Raw genomic sequence first — 24,378 nt, forward strand, 5'->3', positions numbered from 1 at the left:
TTCTATAGACTGACGGTAGGAGGGGTTCTGTAGACTGAGGGTAGGAGGGGTTCTATATACTGAGGGTAGGAGGGGTTCTGTAGACTGAGGGTAGGAGGGGTTCTATAGACTGAGGGTAGGAGGGGTTCTGTAGACTGAGGGTAGGAGGGGTTCTGTAGACTGAGGGTAGGAGGGGTTCTATAGACTGAGGGTATGAGGGGTTCTGTAGACTGAGGGTAGGAGGGGTTCTGTAGACTGAGGGTAGGAGGGTTCTATATACTGAGGGTAGGAGGGGTTCTGTAGACTGAGGGTAGGAGGGGTTCTATACATTTACATTTAAGTCATTTAGCAGACGCTCTTATCCAGAGCGACTCTATAGACTGAGGGTAGGAGGGTTCTGTAGACTGAGGGTAGGAGGGTTCTATATACTGAGGGTAGGAGGGGTTCTATAGACTGAGGGTAGGAGGGGCAGGGAAGGAGGCAGGGGCTATAGACTGAGGGTAGGAGGGGGGCTGGGAGACTGGCAGGGAAGGAGGCAGGGGTTGGGTAGGAGGGGTTCTGTGGACTGAGGGTAGGAGGGGATCTGGGACTGAGGGTAGGGAGGGGTTCTAGGGGTACTGAGGGTAGGAGGCAGGGGAGGCAGACTGAGGGTAGGGGAGGGGGCTATATACTGAGGGTAGGAGGGGTTCTGGGCAGACTGAGGGTAGGAGGGGGGAGGGAAGGAGGCAGGGAAGGAGGCAGGGTAGGAGGCAGGGGGCAGAGAAGGAGGCAGGGGTTGGGGGAGCAGGGAAGGAGGCAGGGGTTGGGATGGGGGCAGGGGGGGCAGGGGTTGGGAGAGCATCTTCCAAGATTTGATTTTAGAGACAAAAACATAGAAAAAAGTAAAGTAGATCTGTTGTTTTTTTTGTTTTATTGGTTGGTTGGTTTTGTTTCCACGTGGTTGTTCCTACCTTTCATTTCTAACACAGCCTGATCTGGCACATCCTTCCCCTGTTCATCAGTTTGTCTTATCGTTCGCTCTTTAAAGTCCTCCTCCGTGGGACATATTACAATAGCCTTGCGCTGAAACCCCTCAAAAGGACGCATTTTTCGTCTCTGGGCTGATCCATATACATTTGTCTAGCAATGGTGACACAAGGAAAGAGGTAGAAGGCTGTTTGTTATTGTTTACTTGCTGTTGTTTACTTGTTGTGTTTATGGGCAGGCTTTGTTTTCCTCTGGCAGGGAAGCCGGGAACCCTGAAAGGTAGAGAGGTGTTTTACGGCTGGTTGGATTCTAGGTTTTTACTCTTTGGGTGGTTAACTAGCGGGTGTTATTTCACTCTTCTCTCCCCAAGCCACAGACCTACCTTCCCAGAATGCACCTCTCCACATCGTCTTCAAGATCCTGTTACTGTCACAGAGTGAAGGGGACCCTTTAAAAAACTAGCCTGGTTGTTATAAGGTGCCCTGTATCTTTAAAGGTAACATTTCTTGAGATTTGGGTAACGGTGTGGCGTGCGGACGATACCGTTGATCATGAATGCGGATATTTAACTCTTAAATTCTCATCTACAAGTGGCACTAAAACGACTACAGTCCTAAACGAGTTTCGTGGTTAACTTCGTGTCCTCAAACAGTCCTTCCCATGATTCAGTTATCTGGTTGATTCTGATTGAGAATGGGGCGGCAGTGTAGCCTAGTGGTTAGAGCGTTGGACTAATAACCGGAAGGTTGCGAGTTCAAACCCCCGAGCTGACAAGGTACAAATCTATCGTTCTGCCCCTGAACAGGCAGTTAACCCACTGTTCCTAGACCAGTTAACCCACTGTTCCCAGGCCGTCATTGAAAATAAGAATATGTTCTTAACTGACTTGCCTGGTTAAATAAAGGTAAAATAAAAAAATAAAAAATGATTGACTGGACACTAGTGTATCATGTGCATCTACACCTGCCAGGGTCCCCTTGACTTACCTGTGCCTACCTGGTTGTCACGGTCGTCCTCCTGTCCCGTAGACACACACACACACAGATACAACCTACCCGTTGCTACTCACGGTTTCCACGGTTACCGGCAGACACCTCTGTTAGACTGACTTACCGTTAGTAACCGCAGCAACGACATCTCACTGGAAAACTTTTTAAAAAATGGTTAAAGTCTCCTCACCTTTTTCACTTACCTTCAGGGGGTTAATTCATTTAACAACAGAAAACACGGTCTAATACTGTTTTATCACTAAGGCTATCAACGGTCGGTCTGTCTCGTTACAGTTACCATAGCAACAGAAGTTTTTTGTCTTTACTCACCAGGCAGAGTTCTACTGTTTGTAAACATCTTTACAAAGTCAACAGGACTACAGATGCATAAAAACACATAAAATACTGTAGTAATAATACAGTAAAATACTGTAGTAATAATACAGTAAAATACTGTAGTAATAATACAGTAAAATACTGTAGTAATAATACAGTAAAATACTGTAGTAATAATACAGTAAAATACTGTATTAATAATAATAATACAGTAAAATACTGTATTAATAATAATACAGTAAAATACTGTATTAATAATAATAATACAGTAAAATACTGTATTAATAATACAGTAAAATACTGTAGTAATAATACTGTAAAATACTGTAGTAATAATAATAATACAGTAAAATACTGTAGTAATAATACTGTAAAATACTGCATTAATAATACTGTGGTAATAATACTGTAAAATACTGTAGTAATAATACAGTAAAATACTATATTAATAATAATACAGTAAAATACTGTAGTAATAATACAGTAAAATACTGTAGTAATAATAATACAGTAAAATACTGTAGTAATAATACTGTAGTAATAATACAGTAAAATACTGTATTAATAATAATAATACAGTAAAATACTGTAGTAATAATACTGTAGTAATAATACTGTAAAATACTGCATTAATAATACTGTGGTAATAATACTGTAAAATACTGTAGTAATAATACTGCAAAATACTGTAGTAATAATACTGTAAAATATTGCAGTAATAATTCTGTAGTAATAATACTGTAAAATACTGTAGTAATAATACTGTAATAATAATACTGTAGTAATAATACAGTAAAATACTGTAGTAATAATACTGTAGTAATAATACAGTAAAATACTGTAAACGAACAACAAAAGGGTCGTAGCGGAATAATACTGAGACGGATGGAAGATAACATAAAGGACCTAATAAAAAGTTTTTCCTTTATAAAATAGAAAAAGACTGTATAAATGGAAACAAGATGGTCAACAACCATAGTTTCTTCTACTCTATCATCAACATGACCTGCAAGATAAATAAATAGTTCATTAGAGAGATCAGAGGTCAGCAGAGCCGTATCACACACACACACAGGAAGCAGAAAGTACTCAAGAGGAAGTGGTCCGTACCTGGTCCAGGATGTAGTTGCGTCTCTTGCGTGCGGCGATCTGGATGAGGCGGTTGAGACACTGAGTAGCCTGTTGGATCAGAACGTCCCAACGACCAGCGTAGTTCTTCTGGCGACGCAGACCCATCACCTGGTAGGAAGGACACACTAGAGAACTAGATAACACACTCAAGCCTCGCAGTAAACACACCTCATTCAGCTTCTAGTTGACTAAATTGACGATTGTGAACTACTGAATTAGTTGAATCAGTTGTGTAGCTCCACCTGTGACCTCAGAGAGCTGAAGGTTATGACAGGTTATCAGGGTCATGAAGGCTTACCTTCATCTTCTCCATGATGGCGTTGGTTCCCAGGGTGTTGTATTTCTTCTCAGGGTGACTCTCGGTATGTTTTGAGGCCCAGGTGGTCTTGCCACAGGCCGGCAGACCCACCATCATGAGGATCTAGACAGAGACAGGGATGAAAATGAAGATAGCCCGAGGCTAGTACTTTTCAGACACGGCTAGTAGTAAATAACTAGCCCGTAGCGTTGGGGGGGGTCGATACCGTTACATAGCATATGATTTTTTAGGACATTTTTGGATATTATATTGATACTTTGACTCCAATTGTTGATTCACTATATAGCATCAGCTAGCGCTAGTTGAAAAAATATCTATATTTTTAAAAAAAATGTTTAATTGTCTGTCCCTGAGCCAAAACTCTGGTATTGTTCCTCCTGCAGTTGGTTCTCCATCTTGTTTTTAAAACAGTGAACAACATGTTCTAAGCACTTTTATTTACATAACTGATCAAAACTCATTGTCTCGTTGCAGCAGACATATACATTTTGGTGGCGGCAGGGTAGCCTAGTGGTTAGAGTGTAGAGGCGGTAGGGTAGCCTAGTGGTTAGAGTGGAGGGGCGGCAGGGTAGCCTAGTGGTTAGAGTGGAGGGGCGGCAGGGTAGCCTAGTGGTTAGAGTGTAGAGGCGGTAGGGTAGCCTAGTGGTTAGAGCGTAGAGGCGGCAGGGTAGCCTAGTGGTTAGAGTGTTGGACTAGTAAGTGGTTAGAGTGTTGGACTAGTAACCGAAAGGTTGCAAGATTGAATCCCCGGAGCTGACAAGGTACAAATCTGTCGTTCTGCCCCTGAACAAGGCAGTTAACCCACTGTTCCCCGGTAGGCCGTCATTGTAAATAAGAATTTGTTCTTTAACTGACTTGCCTAGTTAAATAAAAAAAATTAAAAAATGTTTTAAATTCAGCAGATCCAGAGTGCCTTGTTCAAGGGTACATCAGATTTTTCATTTAGTCAGCTCTGGGATTCGAACAAGCAACCTTTCGATTACTGGCCCAACCGCTTAAGTGCTAAGCTACCTGCCGCCCCATATAGAGAGCAATATGTTTGGGACATCAACTCACAATAAAATCACGGTATCGAAACGCAAAAACACAAGAGAATCGTAATACCAATCAAATCGGGACCGAAGTATCGAGACAATGAAGTTTAAAGTTGTACTTTTTGAAGAATTGAGGACCCATGCCAAATCTTTTTAACCTCCTGAGGGGAAAGAGGTGCTGTCGTGCCTTCTTCACCACTGTGCGTGTGTGGACCATTTTAAGTCCTTAGTGATTTCGACAACAGAGGAACTTGAAGCTCTCGACCCGCTCCACTTCAGCCCCGTCGATGTGGACGGGGTCGTGCTCGCCCCCCTAGTTTCCTGTAGTCCACGATCAGCTCCTTGGTCTTACTGTCATTGAGGGAGAGGTTGTTGTCCCGGCACCACACTGCCAGGTCACTGACCTTCTCTGTGTAGGCTCATCGTTGCCGGTGGTTACCATCGTGTCGACAGCAAACTTGATGATGGTGTTTGAGTAGTGCGTGGCCACACAGTCGTGGGTGAACAGGGAGTACTTGAGGGGACTAAGCACACTCCCTTGTGGGGCCTCCGTGTTGAGGATCAGCGTGACGGAGGTGATGTTGCCTCCCCTTACTACCTGGGGTCGGCCCGTCAGGAAGTCCAGGATCCAGTTGCAGAGGGAGGTGTTTAGTCCCAGGGTCCTTAGCTCAGAGGCGAGCTTGGAGGGGACTATGGTGTTGAACGCTGAGTTGGAGTCAACGAACAGCATTGTGTTCCTCTTATCTCGGTAGGTGAGGACAGTGCGGAATGCAAATGAGATGACGTGGTCTATGGAATCTGTTAGAGTGATATGCAAATGAGATGACGTGGTCTATGGAATCTGTTAGGGCGGTATGCACATTGGAGTGGCTCTAGGGCAGGATTCCCCAACTTGCGGCCGAATTTGACTCGCAGGTATTCCCACGCATAATAGAGAGACTGGTGATCAAATGGAAAGAAGATTTGAAATTATAATGATTTGGTCAAATATTACATCTATTTGGGCTTCTTGCGGTCATTTTTGCAGTCTACAAATTATTTGTAATTTTGTTTTCGGTCCCCCTGTCCATCCATCCGCTGAAGAAAAGAATCGGCCCGCAGCTGATAAGTTGATGATCCCTGCTCTAGGCTGTCTGGGATGATGGGAGTTGATTATCCCTGCTCTAGGGTGTCTGGGATGATGGGAGTTGATGATCCCTGCTCTAGGGTGTCTGGGATGATGGGAGTTGATTATCCCTGCTCTAGGCTGTCTTGGATGATGGGAGTTGATTATCCCTGCTCTAGGCTGTCTGGGATGATGGGAGTTGATGATCCCTGCTCTAGGGTGTCTGGGATGATGGGAGTTGATTATCCCTGCTCTAGGGTGTCTGGGATGATGGGAGTTGATTATCCCTGCTCTAGGGTGTCTGGGATGATGGGAGTTGATTATCCCTGCTCTAGGGTGTCTGGGATGATGGGAGTTGATGATCCCTGCTCTAGGGTGTCTGGGATGATGGGAGTTGATGATCCCTGCTCTAGGCTGTCTGGGATGATGGGAGTTGATGATCCCTGCTCTAGGGTGTCTGGGTTGATGGGAGTTGATTATCCCTCCTCTAGGGTGTCTGGGATGATGGGAGTTGATTATCCCTGCTCTAGGGTGTCTGGGATGATGGGAGTTGATTATCCCTCCTCTAGGGTGTCTGGGATGATGGGAGTTGATTATCCCTGCTCTAGGGTGTCTGGGATGATGGGAGTTGATGTGTGCCCTAACCAGCCTTTTAAAAAGCATTTCATGACTATAGAGTGCTACAGGGTGGTAGTCATTCTGGCAGGTCGCCTCAGAGTTCTTGGGAACAGGAAGGACGGTGGTCAGCTCGAGACGTGGCGATTACAGACCGGAGGAGGAGCCTGAGGTTGGCCTGAGGTAGTTTTAACTGTGGGTTTCTCCCTCTCCAGGAGCCGACAGTAGGTTGGCCTGAGGTAGTTTTAACTGTGGGTTTGTCCCTCTCCAGGAGCCGACAGTAGGTTGGCCTGAGGTAGTTTTAACTGTGGGTTTCTCCCTCTCCAGGAGCCGACAGTAGGTTGGCCTGAGGTAGTTTTAAAACTGTGGGTTTCTCCCTCTCCAGGAGCCGACAGTAGGTTGGCCTGAGGTAGTTTTAACTGTGGGTTTCTCCCTCTCCAGGAGCCGACAGTAGGTTGGCCTGAGGTAGTTTTAACTGTGGGTTTCTCCCTCTCCAGGAGCCGACAGTAGGTTGGCCTGAGGTAGTTTTAAAACTGTGGGTTTCTCCCTCTCCAGGAGCCGACAGTAGGTTGGCCTGAGGTAGTTTTAACTGTGGGTTTGTCCCTCTCCAGGAGCCGACAGTAGGTTGGCCTGAGGTAGTTTTAACTGTGGGTTTGTCCCTCTCCAGGAGCCGACAGTAGGTTGGCCTGAGGTAGTTTTAACTGTGGGTTTGTCCCTCTCCAGGAGCCGACAGTAGGTTGGCCTGAGGTAGTTTTAACTGTGGGTTTGTCCCTCTCCAGGAGCCAACAGTAGGTTGGCCTGAGGTAGTTTGTTTTTAACAGATATTTCCCAATCCTCACTTGACCAGCAACACGTGCCAGTATTGTGGAAAAACTCAATAATTATACCAATTCCTAAAGCATCTAATCCCTCTGTGCTGAATGACTATCGCCCTGTCGCTTTGAAATCCTTAGTAATGAAACGCCTTGAGAAACTTAGGAAAAGTCATATTCTCAGCGTCACCCGGAAGCTTCTCGACCCATTTCAGTTTGCCGATCAGCCTAGCAGAGGAGTTGATGATGCCATTCTTACCCTCCTTAACATGGTCTATAGACATCTAGAGCCAAATCCCATGTCAGGGTCCTGTTTGTTGACTTTTCTTCTGCCTTCAACACAATCCAGCCTTACATTCTGGCACAGAGACTCATTTGGGACTTCTCCTTAGATGGGAGCTTGTTTTGTGGCTGTTGGACTTCCTGAGTCAATACTCACAGCGAGTCAAAAAAGGTCCCCACGTGTCGGACATACGCAATACCAACACAGTCTCTCCTCAGGGATGTGTTGTGTCTCCACTCCACCACCAACACAGTCTCTCCACAGGGATGTGTTGTGTCTCCACTCCACCACCAACACAGTCTCTGGATGTGTTGTGTCTCCACTCCACCACCAACACAGTCTCTCCACAGGGATGTGTTGTGTCTCCACTCCACCACCAACACAGTCTCTCCACAGGGATGTGTTGTGTCTCCACTCCACCACCAACACAGGGATGTGTTTTGTCTCCACTCCACCACCAACACAGTCTCTCCTCAGGGATGTGTTGTGTCTCCACTCCACCACCAACACAGTCTCTCCACAGGGATGTGTTGTGTCTCCACTCCACCACCAACACAGTCTCTCCTCAGGGATGTGTTGTGTCTCCACTCCACCACCAACACAGTCTCTCCACAGGGATGTGTTGCGTCTCCACTCCACCACCAACACAGTCTCTCCTCAGGGATGTGTTTCGTCTCCACTCCACCACCAACACAGGGATGAGTTTTGTCTCCACTCCACCACCAACACAGGGATGTGTTGTGTCTCCACTCCACCACCAACACAGTCTCTCCACAGGGATGTGTTTCGTCTCCACTCCACCACCAACACAGTCTCTCCTCAGGGATGTGTTTTGTCTCTGACCTTTGGTATCAAATCCACGATCAGAGGTCATCCATCTCATTATCAAGAGACTTGGCCAATAGAATGCAGGGAGGAGGTGGCCGGTGTTTCCTTTGCCTTAATCTCACCAGGACTCCTCCTCTCCTGCCTCAACGCCATTTACTCTTGGATAACCCCCCCCCAAAAAGTGTAAATAATTGTAAAACTGCAAATATGACTTTAATCTCAAGAGAAGATCGGTTTAATGAACTCCCTGACTGCCTACTTTTTAAAATATTTGTCTGGCTACTCCATGTACTTGTGGAAAACACTGATATAGTCCTGTACAATAGTAGTAGTGTATAGTATGGTAGTAGTAGTGTTTAGTATAGTAGTAGTATAATATAGTATAGTAGCAGCACTGCATAATATAAAAGCAGTATAGCATAATAGCAGTACTGCATAGTATATCCGTAGTACTGTGTAGTATGGTGGCAGTACTGTGTAGTATGGTGCTAGTAATGTGTAGTATGGTGGCAGTACTGTGCAGTATGGTGGCAGTACTGTGTAGTATGGTGGTAGCACTGTGTAGTATTGTGTAGTATGGCGGTAGTACTGTGTAGTATGGTGGTAGTACTGTGTAGTATGGTGGCAGTACTGTGTAGTATGGTGGCAGTACTGTGTAGTATGGTGGTAGTACTGTATAGTGTAGTAGTAATATATAGTACGGTATAATGGTAGTGTCGTATAGTATAGTGGTAATGTAGTACTGTATAGTATAGTAGTAGTAATATATAGTATGGTATAATGGTAGTGTCGTATAGTATAGTGGTAGTACTGTATAGTATAGTAGTAGTAATATATAGTATGGTATAATGGTAGTATTGTATAGTATAGTGGTAGTACGGTATAGTACGGTGGTAGTACTGTATAGTATAGTAGTAGTGATACATAGTACAGTATAATGGTAGTACTGTATAGTATAGTAGTAGTGATACATAGTACAGTATAATGGTAGTACTGTATAGTATAGTAGTAGTGATACATAGTACAGTATAATGGTAGTACTGTATAGTATAGCAGTAGTGATACATAGTACAGTATAATGGTAGTACTGTATAGTATAGAAGTAGGGATAAATAGTACAGTATAATGGTAGTACTGTATAGTACACATAGTACAGTATAATGGTAGTACTGTATAGTATAGCAGTAGTGATACATAGTACAGTATAATGGTAGTACTGTATAGTATAGTAGTAGTGCTGGGCGATAAGGCCAAAATATATCACGGTATTAAAAAACAATTGGACGGTATGACAATATTTTATGTTTTGAAATGATAAAACGTCTAAATGTGCTTTGTGCGTTCTGCATTTCCTGCACTCATTCCAGATCCACACTGCCATGTAGGGCCGCACAATATGGGCCAAATGTTGCAATAGCGGTTTGACTTATGATTTAGATCAAAACACTTTGAAAGGTTGGAATCATGGACATGTAATGATTATTCCAACTCTATAGTTAGAATGTAATAGTGGCCACTTTGAATAGTGTTGTTTGACATGAAAACGAACGAAAATGCCAGGGAGAAGTTATTGTGTTAGGGTAGGAACAAAAGTTTTTTTTCTTTTTACAGGAACCACAGTGTTGATAATTGTTTCCTAGGGGACTCTATAATCTTTGGCTACATTGTTTGTTTTCTCTTAGCTACTTCAAGTAGCTAACATATTAATGCTTCTTGTATTCCTCTTTGATTTAGAAGGTACTGTAACACAAACAACATGTTGATTTAGGTCTACACCATCACTGGTATTATCAATTATCTTTGCTCTGACTCAGTACATTTATTAGCTAGCTACCTAGCGATTAGCATTAGCGGCTAACAAGATTTAGGCCCAACTTGCTAGGAAAAGAACAAACTAGCTGTTTGCAGATTTGCAAACACAAACTAATAGTGTAATTATAGAACGCTAGTGGATTTATATTAAGAAGCAAAGTGAAAACAGCATCGTTGTCATCAACATTGTTACATGTGCTGCTGATTAGCATTAGCGACTAACAAGATTTAGGCCCAACTTGCTAGGAAAAGTGCTGCGTTGACCATTCAGACTGAACGCTAGTGTCGGGTGGTTATTAAGGAACTTCAAATGCGCTCCTTGAGTGACGAGGCGGGGGTCTGTGGAAAGCGGCACGGAGGGAGAGAGATGACTCAAGTAGCGATGTAAACTATAAAAAATAGATGTTAAACACGGTGTATCACATTTAACAAACCAAAACGTTCAAATACCGTCATAGAAGGTAAAGTAAAAACCCAAACCGGTCCCTGCATCAATACCAGTATATTGTAAAATACGGTATACCGCCCAGCCCTATAGTACTGTATAGTATAGCAGCAGTACTATGTAGTATAGTATAATTACTGTAGTAGTAGTACTTTATAGTAGTAGTACCATATAGTACAGTAGTAGTGCTGTATAGTATAGTGGTAATACTGCATAGTAGTAGTACTGTATAGTAGTACTGTATAGTAATAGTAGTACTGTATAGTAGTAGTACTGTATAGTAGTACTGCATAGTAGTAGTACTGTATAGTAGTACTGTATAGTAGCACAGTATAGTAGTACAGTATAGTAGTAGTACAGTATAGTAGTACTGTATAGTATAGTGGTAGTACTGTATAGTATAGTGGTAATACTGCATAGTAGTAGTACTGTATAGTAGTACAGTATAGTAGTACAGTATAGTAGTAGTCCAGTATAGTAGTACTGTATAGTGGTAGTACTGTATAGTAGTACTGTATAGTAGTACAGTATAGTAGTACTGTATAGTATAGTGGTAGTACTGAATAGTATAGTGGTAATACTGCATAGTAGTAGTACTGTATAGTAGTACAGTATAGTAGTAGTACTGTATAGTATAGTAGTAGTATAGTATAGTAGTACTGTATAGTATAGTGGTAGTACTGTATAGTATAGTGGTAATACTGCATAGTAGTAGTACTGTATAGTAGTACAGTATAGTAGTACTGTATAGTATAGTGGTAGTACTGTATAGTATAGTGGTAATACTGTATAGTAGTAGTACTGTATAGTAGTACTGTATAGTATAGTGGTAGTACTGTATAGTATAGTGGTAATACTGCATAGTAGTAGTACTGTATAGTAGTACAGTATAGTAGTAGTACTGTATAGTAGTAGTATAGTATAGTAGTACTGTATAGTATAGTGGTAGTACTGTATAGTATAGTGGTAATACTGCATAGTAGTAGTACTGTATAGTAGTACAGTATAGTAGTAGTACAGTATAGTAGTACTGTATAGTATAGTGGTAGTACTGTATAGTATAGTGGTAATACTGTATAGTAGTACTGTATAGTAGTACTGTATAGTAGTAGTACTGTATAGTAGTAGTACTGTATAGTAGTACTGTATAGTATAGTAGTAGTACTGTATAGTAGTAGTACTGTATAGTAGTACTGTATAGTAGTACTGTATAGTAGTAGTACTGTATAGTAGTACAGTATAGTAGTAGTACTGTATTGTAGTAGTACTGTATAGTAGTAGTACTGTATAGTAGTACAGTATAGTAGTAGTACTGTATAGTAGTACTGTATAGTATAGTGGTAGTACTGTATAGTAGTAGTACTGTATAGTAGTACTGTATAGTATAGTAGTAGTACTGTATAGTATAGTAGTAGTACTGTATAGTAGTAGTACAGTATAGTAGTAGTACAGTATAGTAGTAGTACTGTATAGTAGTACTGTAACGACCCTGGGTTTATAAGCGCGGAAATCGATTCTGCCGTTTGAGCATGCTTTTGTGGCACAGTCGCTAGGCCTCGCTGGACCTCGGGCTCGAAGGTCGAGGGTTGGAGACCGGCTCCCTGCCTGTTTCATTACAGTATAGTGGTAGTACTGAATAGTATAGTCATATTGCTGTACAGTGGTAGTACTGAATAGTATAGTCGTATTGCTGTACAGTGGTAGTACTGAATAGTATAGTAGTAGTACTGAATAGTATAGTCGTATTGCTGTACAGTGGTAGTACTGAATAGTATAGTCATATTGCTGTACAGTGGTAGTACTGAATAGTATAGTCATATTGCTGTACAGTGGTAGTACTGAATAGTATAGTAGTAGTACTGAATAGTATAGTCGTATTGCTGTACAGTGGTAGTACTGTATAGTATAGTCGTATTGCTGTACAGTGGTAGTACTGAATAGTATAGTCATATTGCTGTACAGTGGTAGTACTGAATAGTATAGTAGTAGTACTGAATAGTATAGTCGTATTGCTGTACAGTGGTAGTACTGAATTAGTATAGTCATATTGCTGTACAGTGGTAGTACTGAATAGTATAGTCATATTGCTGTACAGTGGTAGTACTGAATAGTATAGTCGTATTGCTGTACAGTGGTAGTACTGAATAGTATAGTCATATTGCTGTACAGTGGTAGTACTGAATAGTATAGTCGTATTGCTGTACAGTGGTAGTACTGAATAGTATAGTCGTATTGCTGTACAGTGGTAGTACTGAATAGTATAGTCATATTGCTGTACAGTGGTAGTACTGAATAGTATAGTCATATTGCTGTACAGTGGTAGTACTGAATAGTATAGTCGTATTGCTGTACAGTGGTAGTACTGAATAGTATAGTCATATTGCTGTACAGTGGTAGTACTGAATAGTATAGTCTGAATAGTATAGTCATATTGCTGTACAGTGGTAGTATTGAATAGTATAGTCGTATTGCTGTACAGTGGTAGTACTGAATAGTATAGTCATATTGCTGTACAGTGGTAGTACTGAATAGTATATAGTCGTATTGCTGTACAGTGGTAGTACTGAATAGTATAGTCATATTGCTGTACAGTGGTAGTACTGAATAGTATAGTCGTATTGCTGTACAGTGGTAGTACTGAATAGTATAGTCGTATTGCTGTACAGTGGTAGTACTGAATAGTATAGTCATATTGCTGTACAGTGGTAGTACTGAATAGTATAGTCGTATTGCTGTACAGTGGTAGTACTGAATAGTATAGTCATATTGCTGTACAGTGGTAGTACTGAATAGTATAGTAGTAGTACTGTATAGTATAGTGGTAGTACTGAATAGTATAGTCATATTGCTGTACAGTGGTAGTACTGAATAGTATAGTAGTAGTACTGTATAGTATAGTGGTAGTACTGAATAGTATAGTCGTATCGCTGTACAGTGGTAGTACTGAATAGTATAGTAGTAGTACTGTATAGTATAGTGGTAGTACTGAATAGTATAGTCGTATTGCTGTACAGTGGTAGTACTGAATAGTATAGTAGTAGTACTGTATAGTATAGTGGTAGTACTGAATAGTATAGTCGTATTGCTGTACAGTGGTAGTACTGAATAGTATAGTAGTAGTACTGTATAGTATAGTGGTAGTACTGAATAGTATAGTCGTATTGCTGTACAGTGGTAGTACTGAATAGTATAGTCATATTGCTGTACAGTGGTAGTACTGAATAGTATAGTCGTAGTACTGAATAGTATAGTCGTATCGCTGTACAGTGGTAGTACTGAATAGTATAGTCGTATTGCTGTACAGTGGTAGTACTGAATAGTATAGTCGTAGTACTGTATAGTATAGTTGTCGTACTGGTTTGTATTAGGGCTGGGACGATACCAGTATCACGATACTCATTAGGAAATTAAAAAAGAAGCATATTTAACTTCTTTAGGAAAACAGCCCTAATGTTGGTAACAATATATAAACGCAACATTGTAAAGTGTTGGTCCCGTGTTTCATGAGCTGAAATATAATATCCCAGAAATGTTCCATACTGCACAAAAAAACGTTTCTCTCAAATATTGTGCACAATTTTGTTTACATCCCTGTTAGTGAGCATTTCTCCTCTGCCAAGATAATCCATCCTCCTGACAGGTGTGGCATATCCAGAAGCTGATTAAACAGCATGATCATTACACAGGTGCACCTTGTGCTGGGGACAATAAAAACCTGTGCCCTCCCAGGCCCACCCACGGCTGCGCCCCTGCCCAGTCATGTGATATCCATAGATTAGGGACTAATTTATTTATTTCAATTGAACTGTAACTCAGTAAAATCATTGAAATTGTTGCATGTTGCATTTATATTTTTGTTCAGTATATTTGTGTAGTGTAGTAGTAGTACTATAAAGTATAGCAGTACTGTACAGTTTAGTAATACTGCATATATTTTTGTTCAGTATATTTTCTAAGCTATATCACACAATATGTTATATACAGCAGGTTTTTAAAGGACCAAAGACTTTTGTCTGCTTCGTACTTTTTGCCGCGGAAAAAAATACTGCGATACTGGTATCATCCTGGCCCTATATAGTATAGCAGTACTATATAGTACTCTATAGTAGTACTGTATAGTATATTAGTAGTATTGCATAGTGTAGTAGTAGTACTATATAGTATAGCAGCACTGCATAGTATAGTAGTATTGTATGGTATATTAGTAGTATTGCACAGTGTAGTAGTAGTACTATAAAGTATAGCAGTACTGTACAGTTTAGTAATACTGCATAGTGTAGTATTTGTACTGTATACTATAGTAGTACTGAATAGTAGTAGTACCGTATAGTATATTAGTAGCATTAGTAGTATAGTGGTACTGTATAGTATATTAGCAGTATTGCATAGTGTAGTAGTAGTACTATATAGTATAGCAGCACTGCATAGTTTTTTAAATTTTTTATTTTACCTTTATTAATTTTATTATTAACGAGGCAAGTCAGTTAAGAACAAATTCTTATTTTCAATGACGGCCTAGGAACAGTGGGTTAACTGCCTGTTCAGGAGCAGAACAACATATTTGTACCTTGTCAGCTCGGGGATTTGAACTTGCAACCTTTCGGTTACTAGTCCAACACTCTAACCACTAGGCTACCCTGTAGTACTGGATAGTATATTAGTAGTATTGCATAGTGTAGTAGTAGTACTATATAGTATAGCAGTACTGTACAGTATAGTAATACTGTATAGTAGTGGTACTGTATAGTATATTAGTAGTATTGCATAGTGTAGTAGTAGATCTATATAGTACAGCATTACTGGAAAGTAGTAGTACTGTATAGTAGTGTATAGTAGTAGTACTGTATAGTAGTGTATAGTAGTAGTACTGTATAGTAGTGTATAGTAGTAGTACTGTATAGTAGTAGTACAGTAGTGTATAGTAGTAGTACAGTATAGTAGTAGTACTGTATCGTGGTAGTACTGTATAGTAGTAGTACTGTATTGTGGTAGTACTGTATAGTAGTAGTACTGTATAGTAGTAGTACTGTATAGTATAGTAGTAGTACAGTATATTAGTAGTACTGTATAGTAGTAGTAATGTATCGTGGTAGTACTGTATAGTAGTAGTACTGTATAGTATAGTAGTAGTACAGTATATTAGTAGTACTGTATAGTAGTAGTAGTACTGTATCGTAGTAGAAATGTATAGCAGTACAGTATATTAGTACTACTGTATAGTAGTAGTACTGTATCGTGGTAGTACTGTATAGTAGTAGTACTGTATAGTAGTAGTACTGTATAGTATAGTAGTAGTACAGTATATTAGTAGTACTGTATAGTAGTAGTAGTACTGTATCGTAGTAGAAATGTATAGTAGTACAGTATATTAGTAGTACTGTATAGTAGTAGTAGTACTGTATAGTAGTAGTACTGTATAGTAGTAGTAGTAGTACTGTATAGTAGTAGTAGTACTGTATAGTAGTAGTACTGTATAGTAGTAGTAGTAGTACTGTATAGTAGTAGTACTGTATAGTAGTAGTAGTACTGTATAGTAGTAGTAGTACTGTATAGTAGTAGTAGTACTGTATAGTAGTAGTAGTTCTGTATAGTAGTGTATAGTATCCATACCTCACAGTCAGCCTTGCTGGCTGGTCCTACAGCCCCCCTGGTCCTGTCTCCAATACCAAGAGTCTGGATGAACCTGTACCCCTCCGGAGGGGGGTGGAAGGGTTCCTCCTTCTGGCCAAAGTTAAACTCGATGGCACAGTTCTTCACAAGGACGTGGGGGAACAGGGGGCGCCCCGCCAGCTCCTCCCTCGACACCTGGAACCCCACGTCTAGCCACACCCCGTTCTTAGAGAACGCTATCTTCACCTCTTCACCACCAGCGTCAAAGTCCTGTGGGAATAATAAAGTTATGTTAAACTAACTAACAAAGTCAACTAACTATACTAATAAAGTTATGTTTAAAGGCTCTCCGCTGAACTATGTAACAAACAAACTCTACTAACTAACTAACTCTACTAACTAACTAACTCTACCATACTAAGTCTACTAACTAACTAACTCTACCATACTAACTCTACTAACTAACTAACTCTACCATACTAACTCTACCATACTAACTCTACTAACTAACTAACTCTACCATACTAACTCTACTAACTAACTAACTCTACCATACTAACTCTACTAACTAACTAACTCTACCATACTAACTCTACTAACTAACTAACTCTACCATACTAACTCTACTAACTAACTAACTCTACCATACTAACTCTACTAACTAACTAACTCTACCATACTAACTCTACTAACTAACTAACTCTACCATACTAACTCTACTAACTAACTAACTCTACTAACTAACTAACTCTACCATACTAACTCTAACTAACTAACTAACTCTACCATACTAACTCTACTAACTAACTAACTCTACCATACTAACTCTACTACCTAACTAACTCTACTAACTCTACCATACTAACTCACGAACTCTACCATACTAACTCACGAACTCTACCATACTAACTCCAACTATACTAACTAACTAACTCTACTAACTGTACCATACTAACTAACTCTACCATACTAACTCTACCATACTAACTCTACCATACTAACTAACTAACTCTACTAACTAACTCTACTAACTAACTCTACTAACTAACTCTACTAACTAACTCTACTAACTAACTCTAAGATAAATATTACTGAATGATATGAGTATAGTCTCCCTATAGCTAGTAATGGGACGATCACTAACTAACTAACTAACTAACTAACTAACTAACTATACTAACTAACTAACTGACTAGTAATGGGACAATCACTGTAGACAATACAACAACACAGTATTACTCACAATGAAACAGCCGATGACATCATTCTCTCCAAACTTCTCTCCGTAGTCTTCAAACTTACAGTCAGAGGATTTTTTCCCTGTTCCTCCGTATCCAAACGAAAATGCTTCCTCACCTGGAATATACCGAAGCTACGTGTCAAACAGTGTCTCCGTCCGTCCGCGCGCGTGTGTGTGTGGCGGGAGTGCGTGTCCGTGCGTGTGTGGCGGGAGTGCGTGTGTGTGCGTGCCTGTATGTGTGTGTGTGTGGCGGGAGTGCGTGCGTGCGGGAGTGCGTGCGTGTGTGTGCCTGTATGCGTGCTTGTGCGTGCGTGTGTGGCGGGAGTGCGTGCGTGTGCGTGCCTGTATGTGTGTGTGTGTGGCGGGAGTGCGTGCGTGTGTGGCGGGAGTGCGTGTCTGTTGTGCGTGCCTGTATGTGTGTGTTCGTCCACATGTGTTCATGTGTGTGCTGTCCTTACCCAGCTGTGTGCTGCAGGAGTCCAGGGACCATCCAATCCGGACCACATGGGGATCAGGCTCAGAGGACGGGAGGTGCTTCACAGCTATCTCCTCTAAGATCTACAGCAGAGAGACAGACAGGTCAGTAGGAGAGACAGACAAGTCAGTAGAGAGACAGACAGGTCAGTAGAGAGACAGACAGGTCAGTAGAGAGACAGACAGGTCAGTAGAGAGACAGACAGGTCAGTAGAGAGACAGACAGATCAGGAGGAGAGACAGACAGGTCAGAAGGAGAGACAGACAGGTCAGGAGAGAGACAGGTCAGTAGGAGAGACAGACAGGTCAACAGGTCAGAAGGAGAGACAGACAGGTCAGAAGGAGAGACAGACAGGTCAACAGGTCAGTAGGAGAGACAGACAGGTCATTAGGAGAGACAGGCAGGTCATTAGGAGAGACAGACAGGTCAGTAGGAGAGACAGACAGGTCAACAGGTCAGTAGAGAGACCGACAGGTCAGTAGGAGAGACAGACAGGTCAGTAGGAGAGACAGACAGGTCAGTAGGAGAGACAGACAGGTCAGTAGGAGAGACAGACAGGTCAGTAGGAGAGAGAGACAGGTTAGTAGGAGAGACAGACAGGTCAGTAGAAGAGACAGACAGGTCAGTTGGAGAGACAGACAGGTTAGTAGGAGAGACAGACAGGTCAGTAGGAGAGACAGACAGGTCAGTAGGAGAGAGAGACAGGTCAGGAGGAGAGACAGACAGGTCAGTAGGAGAGAGAGACAGGTCAGTAGGAGAGACAGACAGGTTAGTAGGAGAGACAGACAGGTCAGTAGGAGAGACAGACAGGTCAAATGGCACCCTATTCCCTATTCAGACACCCTATTCCCTATATACAGTGGGGCTCATGTACACTATTAAAGGACTAGGGAGCCGTTGGGGAGGCCAAACGGAGGCTCCGCGAGCCAAGGGCTCGACAAGTCACATGGCAGTGTATCGTGAAGTGAATTTAAATTTTTATCCCTCATCAAATATATCCTGTTAATGTGTATGTCTACATCCTGTTGTGAGAAGCAGATACTATCGTTCTACTCTATGGTGTGATGGAATGTTTACTCGTTATTTACATAGTGATTGGTCCTTATCGTAACTTGCAAAGTGATTGGTCAGTAATATATCCTGTTAATGTGTATGTGTACATTACATTTTACATTTACATTTAAGTCATTTAGCAGACGCTCTTATCCAGAGCGACTTACAAATTGGTGCATTCACCTTATGACATCCAGTAGAACAGTCACTTTACAATAGTGCATCTAAATCTTAAAGGGGGGGGGGGGGTGAGAAGGATTACTTATCCTACCCTGTTCAAAGTGATTGGTCGGTACCATTATTGTGACTAACACAGTGATTGGTCAGTGTCATTGTCGTGACTTACACAGTGATCAGTCATTTACTAAAAGGGATCACAGCCGATACATCACGACACCTGGTCAAAACTAGTGCACTATATAGGGAATAGGCTGTAATTTGGGACGCGACCTATGGTTTTGTTTCTCTCTCCGTTACCTTCATCTCGTAGCAGACTTTGCCCTTGTCGACTCCGTAGGATGCTCTAGCTCCGGCCCAGAGGTAGGCAAAGCCCTCGATGGTCAGAGGATAGCCGCTGTAATGATCACGGGACACCTTGAAGTGGAGGTCACAGTTATCTGTGGGACACAAGAGAGATAAATACACTACATGACCAAATGTATGTGGAAACCTGCTCGACGAACATCTCATTACATCTCATTACATCACAGGCATTAATATGGAGTTGGTCCCCCCCTTTGCTGCTACAACAATCCTCCACTCTTCTGGGAAGGCTTTCCACTAGATGTTGGAACATTGCTGCTATAACAGCCTCCACTCTTCTGGGAAGGCTTTCCTCTAGATGTTGGAACATTGCTGCTATAACAGCCTCCACTCTTCTGGGAAGGTTTTCCACTAGATGTTGGAACATTGCTGCGGGGACTTGCTTCCATTCAGCCACAAGAGCATTAGTGAAGTCGAGCACTGATGTTGGGCGATTTAGGCCTGGCTCAGTCGGCATTCCAATTCATCCCAAAGGTGTTCGATGGGGTTGAGGTCAGGGCTCTGTGCAGGCCAGTCAAGTTCTTCCACAATGATCTCGACAAACCATTTCTGTACGGACCTCGTATCACGCCTCAGGATATGACCCAGACACAGGAGGCGGATAGTTTTGATACTCACAACATTTTTTAAATATTTTTTATATGCCATTTAGCAGACGCTTTTATCCAAAGCGACTTACAGTCATGTGTGCATACATTCTACGTATGGGTGGTCCCGGGGATCGAACCCACTACCCTGGCGTTACAAGCGCCATGCTCTACCAACTGAGCTACAGAAGGACCCATTTATTATACAAAGGGGAGGCAGCGGCACGTAAATCCAAGGCAGGGACAGAACGGCAGGCAGGGTCAAACAGGGACAGAACGTCATGCAGGGTCAAACAGGGACAGAACATCATGCAGGGTCAAACAGGGACAGAACGGCAGGCAGGGTCAAACAGGGACAGAACGGCAGGCAGGGTCAAACAGGGACAGAACGGCAGGCAGGGTCAGGACAGGCAGAAAGGTCAGATCTGGAGAAGACTAGAAAGACACAGTTGAGAGCAAGAGAAACAGGAAAACATGGTAAGATTTGACAAGACGAGACAAACAGGCAACTGATAAGAAGACGCTGGGTATACATACACCGGGGATAATGGGGGAAATAGAAGACACCAGGTGGGGGCGGAGGAGACCAGCGCATCACAGGTGAAGCAGATTAGGGTGTGAGACCTCGCTTTATGCACGGGGGGTGGCATTGTCATGTTGAAACAGGAAAGAGCCTTCCTCAAACTGTTGCCACAAAGTTGGGATGGAATCATCTAGAATGTCATTGTATGCTGTAGCGTTTAGATCTCCCTTCACTGGAACTAAGGAGCCCGAACCATTAAAAACAGCCCCAGAAAATTATTCCTCTTCCACCAAACTTTACAGTTGGTACTATGCATTGGGGCAGGTAGCGTTCTCCTAGCATCCGCCAAACCCATATTCCTCCGTCGGACTGCCAGATGGTGAAACGTGATTCATCACTCCAGAGAACGTGTTTCCACTGCTCCAGAGTCCAATGGCGGCGAGCTTCACACCACTCCAGCCGACGCTTGGCATTATACCTGGTGATCTTAGGCTTGTGTGCGGCTGCTCGACCATGGAAACCCATTTCATGAAGCTCCAGACGAACAGCTCTTGTGCTGATGTTGCTTCCAGAGGTAGTTAGGAACTCGGTAGTGAGTGTTGCAACCGAGGACAGACGATTTCTACATGCTTCAGCACTCGACGGTCCCGTTCTGTGAGCTTGTGTGGCCTATCACTTCGCGGCTGAGCCGTTGTTGCTCCTAGACATTTCTACTTCAAAATGACTTGTTGGAAAGGTGGCATCCTATGACGGTGCCACCTTGAAAGTCACTGAGCTCTTCAGTACAGGCCATTCTACTGCCAATGTTTGTCTATGGAGATTGCATGGCTGTGTGCTCGTTTTAATACACCTGTCAGCAACACGTGTGGTTGAAATAGCCGAATCCCCTCATTTGAAGGGGGGTCCACATTATTTTGTGTATATAGGCAGCAGCAGGCTCGTAAGCTTTCATTCAAACAGCACTTTCCTGCGTTTGCCAGCAGCTCTTAGCTCTTAGCTTGAAGCACAGCGCTGTTTATGACCTCAAGCCTATCAACTCCTGAGATTAGGCTGGCAATACCAAAGTGCCTATTAGAACACCCAATAGTCAAAGGTTAATGAAATACAAATCGTAGAGAGAGAAATAGTCCTATAATTCCTATAATAACTACAACCTAAAACTTCTTACCTGGGAATATTGAAGACTCATGTTAAAAGGAACCACCAGCTTTCATATGTTCTCATGTTCTGAGGAACTGAAACGTTAGCTTTCTTACATGGCACATATTGCACTTTTACTTTCTTCTCCAACACTTTGTTTTTTAATTATTTAAACCAAATTGAACATCTTTCATTATTTATTTCAGACTAAATAGATTTTTATTTATGTATTAAGTTCAAATAAAAAAGTGTTCATTCAGTATTGTTGTAATTGTCATTATTACAAATATATATAAATGGCATATATTATTATATATAAAAATCGGCCGATTAATCGGTATCGGCTTTTTTTGGGGGTCAACTGGAGTTCTCAGATGTTACTCACATGTGTCCAGAGCCACCAAAGTGTCATCAAAGTCCTCCTCCTCCTCGTCTTCAGCAGGGGGCTGGGGCGACCGGGACCTGTACAAGACTGACAGGTTAGTCTTCCAATCACAGCAGTGGAAAGAAGAATGACATGTTAGTCCACCAATCACAGCAAAGGACAGAAAAATGACAGGTTAGACCTTCCAATCACAGCACTGGACCAAGCTAATCGTTTAGAACTGTGTTTTAGTTAGGGACATAACTAACCTTTACCAAACGACCAAGAACAGGGCATGAAATGATACCGGAATCAATTTTTATAGCAGCAAAGGTAGTACCAACTATCTGTTTTCCTCATTTACTATCTACTGAACAGGACCCAGGTGAGGTGGTCCTTCTGTAGCTCAGTAGTCCAGGGTAGTGGGTTCGATCCCCGGGACCACCCATACGTAGAATGTATGCACACATGACTGTAAGTCGCTTTGGATAAAAGCGTCTGCTAAATGGCATATATTATTATTATTATTAGATGGAGACCAAGGCAGAGATTTTAGTAGTAGTATAAGTATTCATATTTGTAGTAGAATTAAGAGTATTAGTAGCAGTAGTAGTAATAGTAGTAGTCTTTAGTTTTCCACAAGTACATAAGAATAGTCAGCCAATTAGAAAAAGTAGTCAGTCCTTTTATGAGGTTGGAGACATCACAAAACGGGAACTTTTCATTTCTAACACGAGGGCCCAGAACTTAATTACGCAGCTGACCAAATTAAACAGCATTTTAGTTCTGCAACAATTTAGTGACTGCAATCCACACTGTACGCCAATCAACACACAGTAAATAGTCTACTGTACGCCAATCAACACACAGTAAATAGTCTACTGTACGCCAATCAACACACAGTAAATAGTCTACTGTATGCCAATCAACACACAGTAAATAGTCTACTGTACGCCAATCAACACACAGTAAATAGTCTACTGTACGCCAATCAACACACAGTAAATAGTCTACTGTATGCCAATCAACACACAGTAAATAGTCTACTGTACGCCAATCAACACACAGTAAATAGTCTACTTTACGCCACGACTCCGTAGCTGGCTATGTGAAACACGCGAAAGAAAATCAATGGACGTATCAGAAAACAATAATTAGGATTGAGGACAATTAATAATAATTAAGAGGATTGCCTCATTACCACTTACATTACATCTGACATGCAAATTCACCAGCATCCTGCTCTCTCCCTCCGTGTAAAGACATTTCAGAATCAGTAGAAAGGCCTCTTTAGTGTCCTAAGTTTTCATAACTGTGACCTTAATTGCCTGCCATCTGTAAGTTGTTAGTGTCTTAAGGATCTTTCCGATGGTGCATGTTCATTAATTGTTTATGGTTCATTGGACTTTGAAAGACCTGAAAAATGGGTGTTTCTTTTTTTGCTGAGTTTAGTAGCAGTAGTAGTAGTATCAATAGTAGTAGTAGTGGTAGTAGTAGTAGTAGTAGTAGTAGCAGTAGTAGTAGTAGCAGTAGTACTGGTAATAGCAGTAGTAGTAGTAGTCGTAGTAGCAGCGGTAGTAGTAGTAGTAGCAGAAGTAGTAGCAGTAGCAGTAGTAATTGTAGTTGTAGCAGCGGTAGTAGTAGTAGCAGCATTATTAGTAGCAGCAGTAGCAGTAGTTGCAGCAGTAGTAGTAGCAGCAGTAGTAGTAGCAGCAGTAGTAACAGTAACAGTAGTAGTAGCAGTAGTAGTAGCAGCAGCAGTAGTAGTAGTATTAGTAGCAGCAGTAGTAGTAGTAACAGTAGTACCAGTAGTATTAGTAGCAGCAGTAGTAGTAACAGTAGTAGTAGTAGCAGTAGTAGTAACAGTAGTATTAGTAGCAGCAGTAGTAGTAGTAACAGTAGTATTAGTAGCAGCAGTAACACTAGTAGTAACAGTAGTAACAGTAGTATTAGTAGCAGCAGTAGTAGTAACAGTAGTATTAGTAGCAGCAGTAACAGTAGTAACAGTTAGTAGCAGCAGTAGTAGTAGTAGCAGCAGTAGTAGTAACAGTAGTATTAGTAGCAGCAGTAGTAGTAGTAGTAACAGTAGTATTAGTGGCAGCAGTAGTAGTAGTAACAGTAGTAGTAGTAACAGTAGTAGTAACAGTAGTAACAGTAGTATTAGTAGCAGCAGTAGTAGTAACAGTAGT

At 41.8% G+C, this 24,378-nt stretch overlaps 1 protein-coding gene across 1 annotated transcript in view; it reads right to left on the minus strand.

Moving 5' to 3' along the window:
* The window catches only part of hnrnpul1 (heterogeneous nuclear ribonucleoprotein U-like 1), a 38,980-nt gene that overhangs the window by 7,700 nt on the left and 6,902 nt on the right, over positions 1-24,378 (minus strand). The window contains exons 6-13 of the mRNA XM_046313778.1: positions 22,211-22,287; positions 19,510-19,649; positions 17,963-18,062; positions 17,508-17,620; positions 16,265-16,534; positions 3,700-3,822; positions 3,381-3,509; positions 930-1,098 (exon numbers count right to left, since the gene is read on the minus strand). Coding sequence (XP_046169734.1) covers positions 930-1,098; positions 3,381-3,509; positions 3,700-3,822; positions 16,265-16,534; positions 17,508-17,620; positions 17,963-18,062; positions 19,510-19,649; positions 22,211-22,287 — 1,121 coding nt within the window. The remainder of the gene's footprint in view (positions 1-929; positions 1,099-3,380; positions 3,510-3,699; positions 3,823-16,264; positions 16,535-17,507; positions 17,621-17,962; positions 18,063-19,509; positions 19,650-22,210; positions 22,288-24,378) is intronic.

This window comes from Oncorhynchus gorbuscha, linkage group LG19 (genome assembly GCF_021184085.1).
Source record: "Oncorhynchus gorbuscha isolate QuinsamMale2020 ecotype Even-year linkage group LG19, OgorEven_v1.0, whole genome shotgun sequence".
Taxonomy (NCBI): Eukaryota; Metazoa; Chordata; class Actinopteri; order Salmoniformes; family Salmonidae; genus Oncorhynchus; species Oncorhynchus gorbuscha.